General features: G+C 47.9%; 1 protein-coding gene across 1 annotated transcript; it reads left to right on the plus strand.

The window, feature by feature from the left end:
- Nucleotides 1–14,160: 14,160 nt before the first annotated feature.
- hlfa (HLF transcription factor, PAR bZIP family member a) lies at nucleotides 14,161–20,442 on the plus strand. The gene is made up of 4 exons (XM_040190493.2): nucleotides 14,161–14,591; nucleotides 15,161–15,502; nucleotides 18,079–18,293; nucleotides 18,524–20,442. The coding sequence occupies exons 1-4, from the start codon at nucleotides 14,477–14,479 to the stop codon at nucleotides 18,737–18,739; spliced, it is 888 nt and encodes a 295-aa protein (XP_040046427.2). The 5' UTR covers nucleotides 14,161–14,476; the 3' UTR covers nucleotides 18,740–20,442.
- Nucleotides 20,443–20,964: the final 522 nt, after the last annotated feature.

Genomic DNA, 20,964 nt, shown 5'->3' on the forward strand with positions numbered 1-20,964 from the left:
TGCCTCAGAACCTGCAGTGGCCTGAAAACACGATGTGTCCTCTCTTGGAGGGACATCGGGGAGTGTGCGGGTCTCACTTTAAAAGCGTGACCTCACGATATTGTGAATCTTGCCTTGACACACAAATTTTTGATGATTCAGAAATCAATGATAGTGATACAATTCTCAAGAATGAGAAGAAACCTTTCCAGCATCGAGGGAGTGAATAACTCCTTTTATGTCAATAATTAGGTCAAAAAACATCTTGAAATTTGTTTTTACAAATGCAAGGTCGAACAATGTTTTGAAAAAAAGTCAAAATATTTTAGGTGAATGTCAAATGTCATGAAACAATGTGTAAAAATATTATGTAAAAAATAATTTGAAAAAAAGTATATGCAAAAATATGCTAGGTGGAAAAGAGTCTAATCTAAGTCTAATTATGTTAAGTCTTTTTTTTTAATGAAAGTTGACTGAATATGTTCGGTCAAAAAAAAAGTCATAGAAAAAGATTCTAAATATATCTGGTTTAAAAAAAGTCATAATATGTTAGGACCAAAAAAATTCTAAATATTTGAATTGAAAAAATAATTTAAAACAAAGTAAAACAGATCCCAAACTCCAAAAGCGTTAGGTAATCTCATGAAAAAAATACCAGGAAAAAATAAAATTATTTTCTATCTAAATATGTTATGAAGTAATACATCATGGAAAAAAATGTTTTGAAAAAAATAAAGTTTGTTTGGTCAAAAACACTTTAGAAAAAAAGTTAAAAAAAATATTATTGGTCAAAAAACGTGTTGAAAAACAAGTCAAAAAAGTAAAAAATATTCATGAAAAAAAGTTGAAAAATATTAGGTCAAAAACGGTTTTGAAAAAAAGCTAAAATATGTTTAGGGTTGGCTCAGGGTTATAGTTTCTTGCTGGCTCATTTTAATGGTTAGGGCTGGACGGTGGAAGGTGAAAGAACAAAATAATATGTTTGGCCGGTTTACAGGAAACCATGAAACCAGAACACGGTGCCTCTGTAACATCAAGCACCAGCATGAGGGAGTGACGCTGTGTAATGTGAGGCCCGTTATGCTGCACTTCAGCTTTTTTATTTGGAATTCAAACGTTGAGTCATTTCTTCTTGTGTCACACAGAAAGGTTTGCTATGTTATACATATATAATCAAATATCTAGCATCCAAATTCTTTGGCAAGTTTTAGTTTTATTAAAATTCGATAATAGTAGATAATGGATTGCTTCTCTAATCCAAACTTTTCCTTTTACCTACACTTACACACAGAACCAGTCAAAGGGTTGGATACACATTCTGATGGAATTGAATGAGAAAATGTGTCAAAATCTTTGCTGGTACTGTAAATATCACAATAAGTAATCTTCATATTCATGGTCCTCAGATGATGGATCTTCATGTTTTTTAATTAATTGTTTTCTATCTAACCCTAACCCTTCTTCCACAGAGCGGAATGCTTCACGAGAAGTCCGACATGCAGGACCCCCTAACTCCAGGATGCTGCAGAACTCCAGGATGCTGCAGAACTACAGGATGCTGCAGAACTCCAGGATGCTGAGGACTCCAGGATGCTGAGGACTCCAGGATGCTGCAGGACTACAGGATGCTGAGGACTCCAGGATGCTGAGGACTCCAGGATGCTGAGGACTCCAGGATGCTGAGGACTCCAGGATGCTGAGGACTAAAGGATGCTGAGGAATACAGGATGCTGAGGACTCCAGGATGCTGAGGACTCCAGGATGCTGAGGACTCCAGGATGCTGCAGAACTCCAGGATGCTGAGGACTCCAGGATGCTGAGGACTCCAGGATGCTGAGGACTCCAGGATGCTGCAGGACTCCAGGATGCTGAGGACTATAGGATGCTGCAGGACTACAGGATGCTGAGGACTATAGGATGCTGAGGACTCCAGGATGCTGAGGACTACAGGATGCTGAGGACTACAGGATGCTGAGGACTCCAGGATGCTGCAGGACTACAGGATGCTGAGGACTATAGGATGCTGAGGACTCCAGGATGCTGAGGACTCCAGGATGCTGCAGGACTACAGGATGCTGAGGACTATAGGATGCTGAGGACTATAGGATGCTGAGGACTCCAGGATGCTGAGGACTCCAGGATGCTGCAGGACTACAGGATGCTGAGGACTATAGGATGCTGAGGACTATAGGATGCTGAGGACTCCAGGATGCTGAGGACTCCAGGATGCTGCAGGACTACAGGATGCTGAGGGCTACAGGATGCTGAGGACTATAGGATGCTGAGGACTCCAGGATGCTGAGGACTATAGGATGCTGAGGACTCCAGGATGCTGAGGACTATAGGATGCTGAGGACTCCAGGATGCTGAGAACTCCAGGATGCTGAGGACTATAGGATGCTGAGGACTCCAGGATGCTGAGAACTCCAGGATGCTGAGGACTCCAGGATGCTGCAGAACTCCAGGATGCTACAGAACTACAGGATGCTGAGAACTCCAGGATGCTGCAGAACTCCAGGATGCTGCAGGACTACAGGATGCTGAGGACTCCAGGATGCTGCAGAACTCCAGGATGCTGCAGGACTACAGGATGCTGAGGACTCCAGGATGCTGAGGACTACAGGATGCTGAGGACTACAGGATGCTGAGGACTCCAGGATGCTGAGGACTACAGGATGCTGATGACTCCAGGATGCTGAGGACTACAGGATGCTGCAGGATGCTGAGGACTCCATGATGCTGAGGACTACAGGATGCTGAGGACTACAGGATGCTACAGAACTCCAGGATGCTGCAGGACTACAGGATGCTGAGGACTATAGGATGCTGAGGACTACAGGATGCTGAGGACTACAGGATGCTGAGGACTCCATGATGCTGAGGACTACAGGATGCTGAGGACTCCAGGATGCTGAGGACTCCAGGATGCTGCAGGACTCCGGGATGCGACACCCAGCCGCCTTTTTCCGTTTTGTAACATTTGCAGCACAACAATGATGTAAGGCCTCCAGTGAAGTAGGTGCATCATGTCTCCAGGACAACCGACTCTCTGGGCAGAGAGAGAGAGAGAGAGAAAGAAAGAGAGAGAGAGAGAGAAAGAGGGAGGGAGAGAGAGAGGGAGGGAGAGAGAGAGAGAGAGGGAGGGAGGGAGAGGGGGAAAGTGGGTTACAATGTCCTGCACATTGAGCCTTGTTTTATTGTTGTTCACTGTTATTTACAGGAACATAACATTTTAAGCTACAAATAACAAGCTGTTTCTTTCACAAATGAATCTTTAGTTAATATAAAAATGATGAGGTCTGTTTTAGTTAAACTTTACCTACAGAGAGCAAGATTTTAGTTGATATTAAGCACCTTTAATCTGGATGTTACCTAAGGGGGTGTGTCATGTAGGGAAGTATCAACCCTTCTCCCGCTATCTAATTGACCCTTGGCTAAGTCCCGCCCCCGCAGGTGTCAGAGCCACGTTACCATGGAGCCTACGCTGTCACTGACCCGAAGAAAAAAGGATATGTAATGTGTTAGTTTTGTACTGTAATTAAATTATAACGTTAACCGGTGTTTTTTAACGGTTTCAGAAGAAAACACACTTAAACTGACCATGAAATCTACTTTTTGACCCAGAAGAGGGATAAAACAACAGGAAATGGTCATCTTGCTTTGAGCTTGTTGTTCTCTGTCAGAATGTCTTCTGTGACGCTTCCTTTTCGCCGCTTGACTTGAAGGAACAAAGGTGAAGGACAAAGGACGCACCCGCCCCGTCAGGTGACGTGGTGCACGGTGACCGCTCGTTACCACGGCGATAAGACCCCTCGGATCCGCTCTGATTAACAAAACACTTCGGAGTGTGTTGTAACCACAGAGTGACGTTGATCGACCTCGATTGTCTCATCAGCTTCACAGATGAGATGTTTATTGTTCATGTTTTCATTTCCCGAAGGTCTTTATGGATGAAAACTCAAAAGTGAAGCACCAAACTGTAACCAGTAATATTTAAAGGTGGATTTTAGTGCACCAAGTACACTCGTCGAAATGTCCACAGAAAACGTTATAAACCACAACAAAATGAACCTATAATGTATGAAATATATGTTAGAAACATCCCACTTCCCTTTCAGATGTAATGTGGCTTTCTAGACATCGATCAAAAAGAAAAAAACCTCTAAAGCAAAAACAATCTTTACAATTCTTTGCAAATGTAAAATACTAAAAGCTATTAAAGGCTATGAGGTCGTGTGTCTAAAGTCAAGGGGGGTTCAGGTGAAGGCTCTTTCTTTTTAATTTAAACTTAAAAGGTTTATATGCTTGTGAGCAGCTGATTAAGCTTAACGCCGGCACCACCTGGACAGCTGCACTGGGATCAGCGGAGTCAGAGGTCAGAGGTCAAATGGTCCCCGTAATCCCTCATTCACTCACTTCAAGATGTGTTCCAGTGATCAATCAACTCAATCCGTCAGGTCTTTTGTTCAGTTTATTCCTGATTCAATGGATTCAATGATCAAAGCTGCACCTTTACAGATGTCAGAGAAACGTAATTATGGATTTACACACAATTTACATCGGTGTCTTGGTACAAAGAGTAATACGACCGAGTCGGAACGTAAAGAATTCAAGGGCAACTTTTTAAATGTAAAAACCGCTGAAGGGAGCTTGACTCTATTTTCAACACGTCTCAGAGCCGCTCAACCGGACACGCATGTTCTCACAAGAACGTACGGATCTCTGCTTCCGCTTCATTCATTTATCATCCGTATTTTCTCATCTGCTCCCCCATGTCAGAATGGGTCACCATGTGGGGGAATGAAGGACTCTCAGGACGCTACACGCCAGCCCTCATGCACCTGTATTTCACTTCTCTATTACTACGTGGGTCAATATAACAAGAAAAAAAAAGACTTTTCTCGCTGAATTACCTGGTTCATGTTTTGTTTTTCTGTCTGTCACATTTGTGCCGCGGCTCCACGTCGCTCTGCAGCTGCAGAGGGAGCAAAGGGCAGAATGCAGGAATGCAGGAGGCTCACAAAGTGTGCAGAAAAGAGGCTTTCAAACGAAGGCCCCCCGCCCCCCTGCTGCTCCGCCTCCTGCTCCGCCTCGGCTCCTCCGCCCGGTCCGCCTCCCGCCGGACTCCACTCCGGCTCTTCCCTCTCGCTTGTTCCCTGCTCCCGAAAGTAGGTCACTGTTTGCTTTGTATTATTCAGCAACTGGAATGATTGTGAGGGAGGGTTCTTGACTGTGATCTGGGTGACATGCAGCCAGTCGGTGGTGTGCAGGAGAGAGAGAGAGAGAGAGAGAGAGAGAGAGGGAGAGAGGGAGAGAGAGGGAGAAAATCCACCCGGCAACAACAACGCACTGTTCCATTAAGATAATGTCGAAGCTAAATGAAACATCCTTTAGCTCTTTTCCTTCCCAACGCTTTAACGTGACCTCAGAGAGCGACCCGTTCGCCCCCCACAGCGGCCTGTGAAATGTTGGGGGCCCTCGGTGAGCAGGTGGGGGGGGGGACGAACGGAAGCGGCGGGAGGTCACAGCGGCACGAAGCGACGCGTAAGAGCATTAATTGCATGTGGACCCGATGACCCGGACACACGAGGGTGCAGCGAGTCTCGCCAAAGCCTGCAGCTCTCTGATCATATCTGGCGGCAGTCGGTCCGCGTGCGTGCGTGCCCACTTTGTGTGTGTGAGCAATCGCAGTGAACGCCTTCCCTCCTCTGGCCCTTCCCAGCACTGTGAATGCAGAGCTGCGTGATCTCTGATCGATGCACTTTGTGACATTTTTTTTTTTTTATTCTATTGGACTTTCTGAAAGTACAGCGGGAATCAACTGGCGCGCGCTACAGAATGGTTGTGGAGAACCACCTGTTGAAATAAGAGTCGCGTGTTCATGTAAGATCTTTCGGTACGACACGCGGTGGCAGAACAGCCGTCAAACGGCCGTGTGACGCATCCTGCCGGTTGTCTGCACGCGGTCTCACTCTGGAGGGAGTCGATGCCAATGGAGGGTCGATGATGAGACAGTAACTAAATGGACCAACGTGAGGAAGCGTCAGTCACAGACGGGAGGTGGTGGGGGGGGGTCCAGTAGGGAGACCGTGGCACATCTGGGTCTCCCGCTGCGGTTCTGAAAAGCTTTTCCTGTCTCGTTAACACAAGAAGATTACAGACGTCTGGTTGTTCGTCTTCTCATCTTTTAGTGTTAAACGAAGGTAGAAGCTCGTGTTCTTCTCCTGCCGCCTCTCACAGTTTCGGCACGGTGTTTTTCTCCGTGAGAAACAACCGCCTCACCCGACCGGTATGCAGGTGGGGATGAGAACGTGCGTGTCAATAAAACCCGTCGCCGCTGTCAGCCCTTTTGTTTCCAGACAAGGTGCTTTAAAAAAAAAACACGAGAGATGTGGGGAGTCGCACGAGTCTCTTACGGGAAGCTGAGAAGGAAAATGTGTGAACGTGCCGAACCTGCACAACAGGTGAAGAATCTTTACAGCGTGGCTACGAGCCAATGGGGAAAGCTACTGTAACCGTAGCTTAAAAACCCAGCTTAAGCTTTGTTAGCATTAGCCAGGAAGCGCTAATGTTTGAACCAAAACGTTCATTCTGCAAACACGGCTGGATGAGTTCAACTGAACAATGGTTCATTCGATTCATGTAAAGGAATAATTTTGGTTCCAACGCTCCTTGCAGGAAAAAAAAAAAACCTCCCAACACCGAACATCGAACTGAGGAAAAATAGGAGGAGGCGGTTTGTTTCAAACGAGCTTCAAACGAAGGTTTAAAAAGTAACAAAAGGATCCAAATGTTCTGCTCCCAACAAAGTAACGCTTCCCTTTTTATCTCTAACCGTCGTGTTTGTGGCTTTTTGGCGTCACGGGACGTTTGACATCATGTGTTTCCGCTTGGCTTTGGGAACTGATGGTTGTTTGGGGTGAAATGCCCCCCCCCATGTTTCTGCGGGGGCTCTGCTGGCCTTCAGACTTCCTCATTCAGGATTACCTACAAAGACCAGCATGCATCAGGGTCAACTAGAAGAGACCGGCGTGCCCACCGCGCCCGGCCTCCGAACACGAGTTCCGATAACATCAGACTCGGCGTCCGTCATCACGTGTCTCCGATGCCGTCTTTTTGTCAAATGCAAATTACCTCGAGTGTGCCGAAGCCGGTTTGAGCTTCTACTGAAGGACAAAACCAGAAGGAGCGTTTTTTCTGAGAGCGAGGGAGCGTTTGTGACGGAGATGAGAGGTCGTTTTTATGGAAGCTGGATCGGTCTCCGGTGGAGGAACGCAGCAGCGAGGACGGTAACTCGGGGGGAACATGCTGTTCCCTGATCGTCTACCCGACGTGTTCCCGCGCGTTCTTTCTTCCCCTCAGCCGACACGCGCGGCTCTCGCTAACCGCCACGGCGCTGTTCACCAACGAGCGACTTCTCCTCTCTCGCCTCGTTTGTCGGCGCTCCCGGGGTGTGAAAACGTTGTGCGATGACACGAGCCGCAGTGGCGGCAGCAAGACTCCCCTGAATGTTTGGTGTGAGAGGGAACAGCTGGTGGCGCGCCGGTGTTTCCTTCCTCAGGACGATGCTCCTCCGGCAGAGGAGCGTCGGCCCACACAGCGCCGGTCCGACAGGACGACACAAATAGAAGCATCAGTGTAGTGTTCACTTCTCCCCCTCTCCTGTCGCTTGCGAAGCGGAGGAGAAAGCGCGGCAGCGAGCCAGCGTCTGATTAGCAGGCGATTGGCTCAGAGGCGAAGGAAACGGGGTCGTACGCCAGAGCGAACTGTCCCCTGAGCCTCCCGGGCGCTGCGAGACCACGTTGCCTAGGAACAGAAAGAAAACGCTTCTTCCTCAGCGCTCACATCGCTCCTGGTCTTCTTTTATTCAAATACCAACTGATTCTGACATGTGGGTAACGAGGACCAACCCTTTATGTAGCAGAGGAGGAGATTTGGGCCTGAATGTGAAGGAAAAGGGCAAGGACATGCTCCAGCCCCCCCCCCCCGCACACACACATGTGAATAATCACACGTGTGATGGTTTTTTTGGGAGCAGAGGAGTCGCCCCCTGCTGGTCACTACAGAGAAGTAGAGTCATTTCCTCATAGACGTCTATGGGAGCAGAGGAGTCGCCCCCTGCTGGTTACTACAGAGAAGTAGAGTCATTTCCTCATAGACGTCTATGGGGGCAGAGGAGTCGCCCCCTGCTGGTCACTACAGAGAAGTAGAGTCATTTCCTCATAGACGTCTATGGGAGCAGAGGAGTCGCCCCCTGCTGGTCACTACAGAGAAGTAGAGTCATTTCCTCATAGACGTCTATGGGAGCAGAGGAGTCGCTTCAAACAAACGCGGTTGAAGTAGACAAGCGTGAAAACTCTCTGGGCGACGGGGATCCTGTGAGAGACTTGGTTCCCTGCCCGGTATCTGCCCTTAAACCGGCTCCTGCAGCAGACAAACCCTTTCACCTCCGCTTGAGCCCGAGCAGGACGTCCCGTGGGCCGCTGCCAACAGGATCAACGCACGCACGCAGCGTCCTCCTCCTCCTCCTCCGAGAGTCTGTGAACAGGCCGCGTGCCAACGTGCTAACGCCCAGGGGAGGCTTCTGTAGCGTCGGGTTCGACAGTGAATCTCACGGGAAGATGAGTTTGGGCAACAGAAACGTCGGAGGGGGGTCACGTGACTGATTTGACAAAGATGTCGACATTTACCCATCAGACGAAGGAAACAGAGAGAGGACATGTGCAAGGAAACGTGTCTGCACGTCCACGCTGACAGCATGTGACTCCACTCAGGGCGGAGCCCAGCAGGGCGCCGCGTGAGGTTTTTATTTGTGTATCTTCGTCTCTCTGCAGGCGTGCTCAGGCACACCAATGCTCATCTCCACGGGCGTGAATAGTGGGGAGAGACGAATGCACTTTACACCCAGTGTGAAAGCAAACCCTCGCATAAGAGGAGAGGATGACCCCCCCCTCGACCCCCCCCCCCCCCCCAGCTTGTTTGTGCCACGTGAAGTCAAAAGTGAAGGGGAAGAGGCGGAAAACAGGATCCATCCAAGGAGAGGAAATGATGATCACTGAGATCAACAACGACAAAGACTCCAAACCGGAGCATAAAGAGGCCGACCCGTCACCGACGTCTACGTCTCGTTGTCGGAACCTTTCATGTGTCTGTACAGATGAAGAGGGTCTGCATGCAGGTGCAACATGCAGGACCTCCTCTTATCTTCTAGGACGTGCTGTGAGTCCACAGGCCCGGATAGGACCAGAGAGGACCGTCGGAACCAGTTGAATCCAACAGCACCGACATTTTATCACTATCAAGCGTCACAGCAGAAGCTGATGGAGACGCAGAGACGCTCAGCGGATTTTCCCGTCGGCCGACTCGTCCTTTCTGTCTTTCTTCCATAAACAGCGTCATTCTGGGGGGGGCGACAGGAACCAACAAACGCAGGTTCTGCTCAAACCGTTTCGTCCATTCAGAGCTCCTTTACTTATTTAATAATCTTCGGAAATAAAAAAAATTTTGAGGGAGAAAAGCTTCAAAAGTTTAGAAAATTAGAAAAGTCTAATTTATCCGTCTGTATGTTAGACAGTGCTAACCCTAGCGTAGCATCAACCCATTACCCCCCCCCCCCAGGCTTTAAATACATATATATGTACATAACTATTTATAGATATTGGAGTATTTTACCCGTCAGCCCTCTGCGTGTGTGTGTGTGTGTGTGTGTGTGTGTGCGTGCGTGCGTGTGTGTGTGGGCACTCGAGTGTGTGCGGGGGGGCTGGAGTGTTTCTAATGCGACGTGTGGGATGTGGAGATGAGTAACCCTACACCTCAACATCTCTCCCCTGCTGAGAGGAGAGGATGAGCAGGTAGGAGGAGTGTTTCCATTTCTCCTCTTTTGGTGTAATTATGTTTATTAATATTTATCTGCTCACCTGAAACTCAAGTATTGCATCTCATTACTCGGCACACAAAGCGGACCTGAGCCGGACCCTAACCCTCTCACTGTGTTCCTCACGGCCCCGTTAGGATGCCGGCGGGTTTGTCAACATGTCGCTGCAACGTTCCGGAGATGTGCGTCTTGGCGAGAAGCTCACGTTCAGCGTCTCACTGGTTCCCGTGCGGATCCTTTACTGCAGAAAAGGAAGCTGAGTTCATTGTTTATTGTGAGTTTTATTTTGAAAAGCACCGTGTGCGTGTCTCGCAGCAAAGGTCACCAGGATATTATCCAGAGAATTCCTGCAAACAACCGCTAATGGCAGCCGGAGAAAGGCCTCTGGACTGTTCCGGGGGGGATTACGGAGGAGCAATCACAAGGACTCGGGCTCCGTGTTACGTAACAGTCTTGCTGCACATTCAGGTTCAGCCGCAGCTTAAAGCTGCTGGATTAATCCTTCTTCATTTCATCAGGCTTATTTGCATCCCGTCCATCTTCTGTTGTCGCGTAGAGAACAGACGTTGCTTCGTGTCACCAGGTCGCGTCTCTGCTCTGCTTGTTTTCATCCCTCCCACTTATTCGCTTAGCCGATTTCCACTGCTGTTGAAGAGCAACCGGGTGGAGAAACTTCAGTGAAGACAAAAAGAGATGGAGGTCATCATGGTTCTCTTCTGGTTTGGGCGAAGGTGCCCTGATACTTACCGATATTAAATACATGGGTACAAATACTCAATACAGCGGGTAGAACAAGTATTTGATTTACCGATTATTACCAATTTTGCAGGTTTTCCCCTTAAAACTGATGTAGGAGTCCAATTTGTATCTTCAACTTTGAGTGACTGAATCTAAAACAAAAATCCAGAAAATCACATTGTATAATTTAAAAAAAGATATATTTTGCAGGTTTATTTCATGACCACATGAGTATTTTATACATCAGAAAAGCTGAACATATTATTTGGTACAGAAACCTTTGTTGGCAATTACAGATTCCTGTAGTTCTTGACCACGTTTGCACACACTGCAGCAGGGATTTTGGGCCACTCCTCCATGCAGACCTTCTCCAGATCCTCCGGGTTTCGGGGCTGTCGCTTCTCTAAAGCTTTTCTATGGGGTTCAGGTCTGGAGACGGGCGAGGCCACTCCAGGACCTTGAGATGCTTCTTATGGAGACACTCCTTAGTGGCCCCAGCTGTGTGACCCAGCCACGACCCATCTTCAATGCTCTCACTGCGGGAAGGAGGTTGTTGGCCAAGATCTGGCGATACATGCCCCCCATCCATCCTCCCCTTTGCAGAGGAGCATCCCCAAAGAAAGAGGTTTCCACCTCCAGGCTTCACGGCCGGGATGCTGTTCTTGGGTTTGAAACTCATCCTTCTTCTTCCTTCAAAAATGGTTTAGACCAAAAAGCTCTATTTCCATCAGACCACATGACCTTCTCGCATACCTCCTGTGGGTCATCCAGCTCAGATACTGTATGGCCAAATCCGGCCCGCCGCCGGAGTGTGGACGGCCGCCGGATGACTTTGCTATTGTGAGGGACGAGAGGCTGGTCGGGTCTTTTTCTTAATATCGATTCGTCTTTTATACAGGTAACATTCTTACTGGTTGGTGATCGAATACTTATGTCATGCAATAAACTGCAAAATGATTTTTTTTTAAATCATACAATGTGATTTTCTGGATTTTTGTTTTAGTACCTATGATACAAATTACACACTCCTACACGCTTTGTAAGCGGCAAAACCTGCAAAATCTGCAGTGTATCAAATGCTTGTCCTCTGTACGCTGTGTGTATCGCTACGGTCTCAAACAACTGGAACGGAATTTTCAATTTGAATATAAACATTATCAATTGGAATTCAAATTTGTAATTCACACTTGAATTCGGGTTAATTTTGAAGATTGTTATTCGTATTCTATCTAGACAAATAACAATGAATTCAATGTACCGCTTTGTATTTATCGGTTACATTTGTGTTGAGGAGGCACTATTGATGACACCATTGATTTGGTCACCGATGGGATTGAATAAATCCACTTTGCTTCGGTTCCTGTCGAGGAAAATATTAAAGGCCATCGTTGGCTTCCAGCTCCGTCTCACTTTCTTCTAATAAATCCCAGCAGGACACATAAAGGCCACCCCTCCCTTTTCCGCCCAACAATCAATCCCTTTTTTTCTGTAATTTTCATTAATAGTAGTCGTTATGAAAGCAGGCCTCTGCCGCCCCGTGGCTTTGGATAAATATAAGTGTTGGTGGGGGCATTTCACTCAGCTGAATGCCTCCATTCACATGATTGGTATCAAGTGAAGAGGATAAAAAGGGTCAAATGACGGGCTCACTCGGAGGGCGCTGCTCCGTGCGTCGGTTTTTATCTTGAGACTCAGTCGTTTTTTTATAACTACCATTTTCACAGAGCTGAGAGGCTTCGGAAGTCTTCTTTTTTCGTGCCCTTGACTGATGGGGGGTGACTAGGGGGGGGGGGGGGGGGGGGGCGCTTCCACACAACACGCGTCTTGTTCTGCCGACTCTCACAATTCAGAAACAAACACATGACCAACGCCGCTCTAAAAAAAAACTTCAGCTGTTACCGCGACCTTTAACCTCTGGCCCTTATCTGTCATTTCGGTGACTTTTTTTGTAGAGCAAACAAAAGATAAAGATCTTCGTCGTTAGTTCGGCTTTTTTTTGCCTCAGGTGTTCGCAACATCTGGATGGTTCCCCAGCAGCTGCGTTAGCGTTGGTCTTAAAGGTACAGCGCAGTCATGGGGATCCATCCGCAGTAAAGGACTTTTATTTCCTTTTTAGAAAACAACTATTGTTTGTGTTTTTGTGTCCTTCTTCATGGAGTCCGCCATGTTTCTACAGTAGCCCAGAAGGGACAAACGTAAGATGGAAAGGTTGTGTGTACACCTATGGGTCCTACTTACATGAGATGCACCCTATAAATGAAGCTTCGGCTTATCAAGCCAACGGCTTTCATATCCTTTTGTTTCCATCATGGGAACGTCAAAACCAACTACTTCAGGACAGGTGTCACATTTTAAAGGACACTTTCATCCTGCAGGGTTTTTGAACTTAAACATCTCGTGATGCAGAAGAAGGAGAAACCAGACTTGCTTTCATGTGGGGAAAAGAGAGAGGATTCTTAATTCGATTCGCCGTGGCATCTTCACGGGGACGAGGCTCGCAGCTTCTCGCCTCTACAATCGAAGCCTTTTAAAAAAGCTTTGTGTTTTGTTCAGCTCCTCGTTCCCGTTGTCTGTGTGTTTTTCGGGCGGCGCTGATGATACAGCGGAGCGAGGCCTTTTCGTTATTTATTTACTTTTGACTGTGACTCAGCAGAGACTCCAGAAAGCCTCCGTTTCCATGTGGGTAGAGTTGCAGTCTGCAAACAGCCATTGGTGGAAAGTAGGTCGAGTTTAGATTCACGTCATCTCTGCAGAGCATCACACCCCCGCCGCCCCCCCCCCAGCCGACCCCCGTCGCTCTTTTGAATTAAAACCTGTGTCACTTTGACTTGCAGGATGTCTGCGTGAGGAGGACTGAGAGGAGTTTGAGCTTTGGACACCAGAATGACTTTATTACCTTTATTAGGTAAGGTAATAAAGGAGTAATACATGGGTAGTTTTTATGTGTTGTGTTTGGTTTCAGGTTAAAATGTCTGCTGAAGTTTAAAATTCTTGTTTCATTAAGATGACATGAAGACATGTTTTTTTTAGATACAAGCAATGATTCTGTTTCCTGTTAGGAGAATGTTGTTAAAAAGAGCCTTTGACTGACGAGTATTCCGCATTGAAGTGGATTGTTGCTCTAAATACCTGGAGGTGCAGCAATTATAAGAACCCACACAGATCACGTATAACATAAAACACTTTTGGACGACGGCAGCAGTTTGTCGAAGGAAGAACAATGATTGATCGGCGCTCAGTGGAAGTCACCGTAAATCACTCTCGGCAGCTCCGAGGTTTAAAACGAGCCAAAAGCTAGAAGGTAATTTAGACAAAAGATATTTACCAACGCAGCAATTCTTAATTAAAACATTTACGGGCACCATGAAAAATAAATTCTACAAAAAAAAAAAAAAAAAAACATAATAAATATTTTAAAACCTCCAATGGGAACGAAGTACCTGTAATTTCCCGCGTGATGTGAACGCGCCGCGAGAAGCGTCTAATCCCGCCCCTCCGCTCTGACGTCACCGCGCCAGTCTCCGCACATGGCTGGAGAGGCGCCCCCGCCCCCTCCGCCCGCCCCCGCCCCCACCCTTCTCCCTCCCTCGCAGCTATTTGCCAGCCAGCTCGGTCTGCAGGCAGCCAGCCGCTCGCCGTCCTGCCGCCGTGAGAGACCCCCGTCTCCGCCCGCCCGAGCCTCCCGGCGTTCGTTTTCTTCACCGCCGTCTGCGAGAACCTCCCGAGTGGGAGGGGGTTGGGGAGGGGGGGGCGAGAACCCCAAGATAGCGAAGGGATAGCGGGGGTTTTTGTTTTTGTTTTTCTTCCTGTTTTGTTTCCCTCGACGTTGGCAGAGGAAATTAATTCCCCGTTTTCTCCCACTGCGCTTTTTCTCGTCGAGACATCATGGAGAAAATGGCCAGACCTCTCGCGATGAACCCGACCTTCGCGCCGCCGTCTCACGGCGTGCTGAAGTCCCTGCTGGAGAACCCGCTGAAGCTGCCCTTCCACCACGACGGAGGTACGATTCTATCCGCTGTCCGGCCGCCGCACGACGGTTCAACCGCAGCGGCTGAATCCACGCACGAGTCCTCGCGCCTTTTTACCAGCTTCCCTCGGGGGGGAAAAAAACAAACAAGCTGTCCTTGTTAGCCGAGCATCGGGGATATGTCAAAAGTAGTGATGATTGTTTCTTCACCTCCGTTCGGGCTGACGAGACGTGTTCTCTAAATATCGCGCAAAAGAGCCGCCTGCGCGTGTTGTTATCGCGACTGCGCTTTTTTTTTTTTTTTTTTAGCCCCGCAGGTGCTTCGTTTAAACCTCCTTCAGCCGCGAGGCGCCGCTAGAGGGCGCGCTTCTGTTGTGAAGCCCTCGCCCACCGGTTGAGTGTATTCAATAAAAAATACATTTTATTTATAGAGCCCTTAATAGACATTTCAATTATTGTCATTAAGAGAAAGAAGCTGTTTACCCAATTAGTTATATTGGTAGTTCGGGGTTATTAAGTAGACGAACAAGAGACAAATATTTGTCCCCCTTGGTTTATATTCCAATGCATTGACATCCTTTATCCCGTGCAACCCGTCTCAGGATTTGTGAAGGACCAGGAGAAGGAGAAGAAGCTGGAGGATGAGAGCAGCACGGCCAGCCACCCGCAGTCGGCCTTCCTCGGCCCGACGCTGTGGGACAAGACGCTGCCCTACGACGGGGACAACTTCCAGCTGGAGTACATGGACCTGGAGGAGTTCCTCTCGGAGAACGGCATCCCCGCCAACGCGGCCCAGGGCGAGCAGGCCCCGCGGGGGGCCGCCACGCCGCCCGCCACCCCGCCGCCGCCGCCGCCCGCCGTGGTGGACCTCAGCAGCCGAGCCACCACCTCGGTGCACGCCGGCATGGCGCCGCGGACCTGCCTCCGCAGCCCCCCCGCCCCAGGTAGGCAAACCTGGTCACACCCCCTCCGGTGAGGGAGGGAACAGGTCCTCGCAGTCTGTGTCCCTGAAGGCATCGCCTCACATTGCGCGTCTCGTTGGGTCATGTGACCGCGGCTCTCTGGGCTCGGTGTGTGTGTTTTTTTTTTTTACGGTCCTGAACTGGACTTTGGAGTCCGGCAGCGCCGCCCGAAACGGGGCACAAGTCCAAGAATGCAGCTCAGACTCAACGCAAGCTGTGATTGGCCCCAACGGCAGGAGTCCCGCCTCACCTGGGGGTGAAGTACGCCTGTGTACCTGCAGGCTTCGATGGCAGCAACAGACGTGTGATTCAGTGCGTTGCTGATCAAATGGAGCCGATTAGTCGTGTGTTGATTGACGAGTGAAGGAGTGACGTTGACCTGCTTCAATTTTTAAAAACCTGAGCCGACAACTCGTTACAACAGCTGTGCCAGATGTTGGCAAGCAAAGCGTTTATCGTAGACAAATGATGCATGTTGACCAAAGATGACTTTTTTAATCAAATGTTTAATTGTTTCGACTATAAAACATCACATTAAAAAAAGGAGACGATCTGAATCTTCTGAAATCCACCAAAATATTTTAACCAAACAACAAGAAGTTTACAAAGATCATGAAAGCTGCAATGTTTAGTTTTCAAATCATTATTTCACTTCTTAAAGTCTCTACAGAGTGTGTGTGTGTGTGTGTGTGTGTGTGTGTGTGTGTGTGTGTGTGTGTGTGTGTGTGTGTGTGTGTGTGTGCTCGTTCACATTTGCCTCTCACGTGACGGGGTTTCCTGCAGCGTGCCGGGCCATGTGACGGACACATGCGGGTGCACGGCGCTGAGCTGCAGACGAGAGCTTGTCACGGCATAAACCTCCTCACCCGCCCCCCTCCCCTCCTGCTCCCCCCTCCCCCGCCGACACTCTCCACTTCCCGCCCGGTCTTCCTCCCCCCTCCTCGGAGCCAAAGCACAGGCTGTACCCTGCAGACATCACATGGGCTCTGGTGTGCTTTTTGTCACGCGGGCGCCAAATAATGTTCCAGCTCGTCATCGTCTAGCCGGCCCCCAGCCGCCGCCCACGACGACGACAACAACAACAACAACAATAACCACCCCAATCCCTCTGTGTACAATCCCTCGGTGCCTGGTGCCGTTGTCGTGACGACCCTGAGCGGCCTGAGGGTCGCCCAGGGGCCGTGAGATGTGGGAGGGGTCAAAGTGCGTCGCGTTACTCCGATAAAAGCCCCGGACGCAAAAACAGTCACCGGCGTGTATTTAGTTTCTTCTCCTTCTTTCAAGGCTCCGTAGTTCCCTCAAACCGGCCGCCGCTTTTCCCCAAATACGGGAACTATTTTTAGCGGCGGATTAATCCGCATTTGATGCTCTAGTGTGTGTGCGCGTGTGTGTGCGTGTGTGTTCAACAGTGATGTGTTTTTAATGGAGGTCAGTGGCTCGAACACGGCAGACTTTGATACACGGATGATGCATTATCTCGATAACACGCTGCACACTTGTTGTTGTTAAACCGGTTTACGGCCCATCGGGGGCTGAAGGCCGAACGCTTTTATTCTAAAGGCGCTGCCCCCCCCCCCGAGGAAGCCGTGTCGCACCCAGGTCAGAGGTCAGCATCTCCGCGGCTTATCACCAACCGGAGTCTTAACCACATACACGAAAACGCCACTCCTGTGTGTGTGTGTGTGTGTGTGTTTTGACTAATTAGCCGATGGGGGGGCGGAGGTGATTAGAGGAGGTGATTAGAGCCTCGCTCTACTTTTAGCCGGTAAGCAGCTCGCCGTGTGGCTGCGCTCGGTTTACGGCGAGCGGAGGTCACGCTGCTCGGATGTGTTTTATTAATATCAAAGTTCTGCAGCTTCCTTCTGTTTCTCTCTGGAAGCTTTTCTCACGTTTTATTGATCAAACGATCAACGAATGAACCCAGATCAGATTCTCACTTCGGTGGTTTTGTAACGATTTTATAAATTAGATTCCAAGTGGAAAAATACCATTAACTTGATGATGAAAATAAGGACCTGCGTTTGTTTGTTTGTTTGCTTTAAAGTATGAATTGCTTTTCCTACGTTTAGACGTTTGAACCCAACAGCCCTATTTTTTTTATTTCTGTATTATTGTTTTTCTCTCAAATCCCCTGCGGCCTGCAGTTCGACCTTCGGCTGAAGGTCGGCGCCATCGAGCGGCCGCCGTGGGCTCGGTCCCAAAGGTCCCAGATGTAGGTCGCGATGTGCCGGCGGCGTCACGCCGGCGGCTCAAGCGAAGCCCGCCGGGTCACACATTTGTTTCATCACAGGGCATTTAGTGCTGCTGTAAAGAACTCGCAGAGCGGCCTGAGCGCCGCCGCCCCCTGCTGGCCATCCGGGTCCATTATGATGCGTTCAGGCTGCATTCAGTAGATTAGAGATTGGAATTTATCGAATTATTAACGTTCCGGTGAGCAGAATGAAAGAAGTGGAGACACGCAGCGACGTTTTCTAATTAAAACCAAATACGTATTTAAATAAAGCTCAACGTGTTCATCTGAATCTGTGTGATAGCAGCTGTAATGTGTGATTCTGCAGCGCTGCCCTCGGCCCGCGACACCCCCAGCCCCATCGACCCCGAGTCCATCCGGGTGCCGCTGGCCTACGAGCCCGACCCCCAGGACCTGGCGCTGTCCAGCGTGCCCGGCCAGGAGATGTTCGACCCCCGCAAACGCAAGTTCTCCGCTGAGGAGCTGAAGCCGCAGCCCATGATCAAGAAAGCCCGCAAGGTGTTCATCCCCGAGGACCTGAAGGTGAGTCTTTAGGGGGGGATACAGACGCCTGCTATGATGTAATTAGGCCAATAAGAGCCTGGGGGGGAAGAAGCCCCCCACGGAGTCATTTGGCCCGTATGAAAGAGGACGTAGGACTTAAAACGTATGATTTAAAGTGACAGCGTCTGCTGTTAGCGAGCCAATGAAAATATGCTACAATTGTAACAGTATTTCGTTTTTTGTAAAAACGTTTTCCGTATCGTTTCCAGGACGACAGGTACTGGGCGCGGCGCAGGAAGAACAACGTGGCAGCGAAGCGTTCCCGGGACGCCCGGCGCCTGAAGGAGAACCAGATCGCCATCCGGGCCAGCTTCCTGGAGAAGGAGAACGGCGCCCTGCGCATGGAGGTGGCCGAGGTCAGGAAGGAGCTCGGCCGCTGCAAGAACATTGTGGCAAAGTACGAGGCCCGGCACGGGCCCCTGTAAGGGGCCCCCCACCCCAAAGGAAACAACCCAACCACCCCCCTGTTCTCCCTCAGCCCTCCCTCCCGTTTGAAGGACAAGGTGTCTCTTTTTGGTGGAACTGAACCTCCAGCCCCCCCCCCCCCCCATCACGAACCTCACTTTGTCAGTTTGTTTTGTTTTTTCTGTACTCGTCTAAACACATACATGTGTATTAATACATGCATATTCTATAGGAGTTATGAGCCCCCCCCCCCCCCCCCCCCCCCTCGCTACCTTCCACTTTTTGAGAATTGATGCCATGTTGTCTTTTCACTTTCATACCAATTTTATACGTGAGATCAGGACTGTAAACTGCTCCCCCCCCCCTTTCTTTTCTTCTTCTTTGGTGTTATAAGAACCAGCGTAGAACCTGCAAACCTTTTTATAATCCAAACAATGTTTGCTTTTGTGCGTGTGCCCCCCCCCCCCCCCCCCCCCGCATCGGCACTGAATCTTTTTATCAAACTGGTTTTCTTGATGTTGTGTCTCAGTCGTCTCCACTCGAGCTTCACTCTGTTTTTTAAAGATGGCACTTAAAAAAAAAAAAAAAAGTCCCCCCCCCATTTGAAGCGATTGATACAATGTGATCCGGCTCGTTGTCTCCACACGCTCATAAATGTCCTCCGCCTCATATTTCTCAGATGGAAGATTGTTGTTTTATAAATATATATATATATTCTGTTAATAGAAATGTTAGCATTGATGCTACTTGTTGTTTAGCCCCCCCTGCTTTCAGATTCAAGCTTCTTCCTTCTTTCACAGGATAAAATTAGCAAATTGCTTTGTTTTTTTTCAAAGTTGTTGATAATTCTTCTTGCTTCTGCTAAACTTCAGCATGATTAATAGTGTTTTTATTTGGTAGGAGTCCGTTCAGAGATCTCGTCCCTCGTTGTGCCCGTTTCCCTCTGAAGATGCTGGATGAATGTAACAGGAGCTGGAAGGTGTCCCGTACAAACAGATCATATATTGGTTACTAGAGAAATGTTTATATGAAACTTAGTCCAAACCTTGTTCCTTTTGTACAGTATTTTTCCTACACATTACTAAACTATGTATTTTAAAGGCACAGCAGATCCAGAATATTATTAAAGAATACAAATATATATATATATAACTCAAAAAGACATAGTGGTATTTTCTATATTCGCTAAGACGCGGTAGTTTTAAACAGGACATTAAGCAGCCCCCAAACCTCCTCATCATATATACATATAATATATATATATTATATACACACACACAGTTTGCCTCTGGCGATGCAGATGCTAAAAGAATGTACAGTCAGGCACTTTGTAGGAATTCATCATAGTTTAGTGTTCTGACCCCCCCCCCCCCCCACACACACACAGCAGTTATTCACACAGGTAAATATTATTTTAGTTTTCTAACCGCGCAGCTCGTTCGATGCTTCTCTCTGATCTGATTTGACGGATTAAAGTTACTATGAAGGAAGGGAAATCCATAGCTGGTTACTCTGCGTATCGTGTCCCTGAACCTGAGTGATGCATGATGGGAAGCTGCTTTTATTTTTTTATTAAAAGGAGACTTGCAGTAGATCCCCCCCCACACCTCCAATTGACAATCAGTCAAAGACTGTGACGGATTTGTATGTTTTTGAGGGCTGCTGTTGACATTTCTGATTGTTTGTAAGTCCACAGCCGCCGATATTAAATCATCCAAAGAAATAGTTTGACATTTTGAGATATTATTCACACTCGTATAATGAGAAAATAATTCTCTTAAAAAGACACAAAATGCACATGAACAAAGAAACTGACAGCAACATTTATCATGAATATTCTAAAACCAGAGGATTTGATTTGAATTCATGTAGTTTTCTATATATATATATATATATATATATATATATATATATATATATATATATATGTGTATGTATGCACTGTAAGAAGAAAATGTGTATTGTTATTTTAAACACTGCACAGTTCTCCGCTGTGTGTCTGTTTCTCTCTTGCTGTCTGTCTGCAGCTTCTGGAAACAAACGAACGTTTAACTACGTTAAAATATTTTGTTGCATTAATCTCGGCCACGTTTGTTGACAGCCCTAATATATATATATATATATATATATATATATATATATATATATACACACATATCATCTCTTAATTAAAACACAAAAATAAAAAATAACTTTTACATTTGTATTTAAAGTATTTCATGCGTAAACTGATAGTAAATGAAAT

The sequence above is a fragment of the Gasterosteus aculeatus genome, chromosome 11, assembly GCF_964276395.1.
Source record: "Gasterosteus aculeatus chromosome 11, fGasAcu3.hap1.1, whole genome shotgun sequence".
NCBI classification, from domain to species: Eukaryota; Metazoa; Chordata; class Actinopteri; order Perciformes; family Gasterosteidae; genus Gasterosteus; species Gasterosteus aculeatus.

Coding starts and splice junctions, on each gene's coding strand:
- hlfa (XM_040190493.2), top strand. CDS start 14,477: ATGGAGAAAATGGCCAGACCTCTCGCGATGAACCCGACCTTCGCGCCG. Junction 15,503..18,078: donor CCGCAGCCCCCCCGCCCCAG/GTAGGCAAACCT, acceptor GTGATTCTGCAG/CGCTGCCCTCGGCCCGCGAC. Junction 18,294..18,523: donor TCATCCCCGAGGACCTGAAG/GTGAGTCTTTAG, acceptor TATCGTTTCCAG/GACGACAGGTACTGGGCGCG.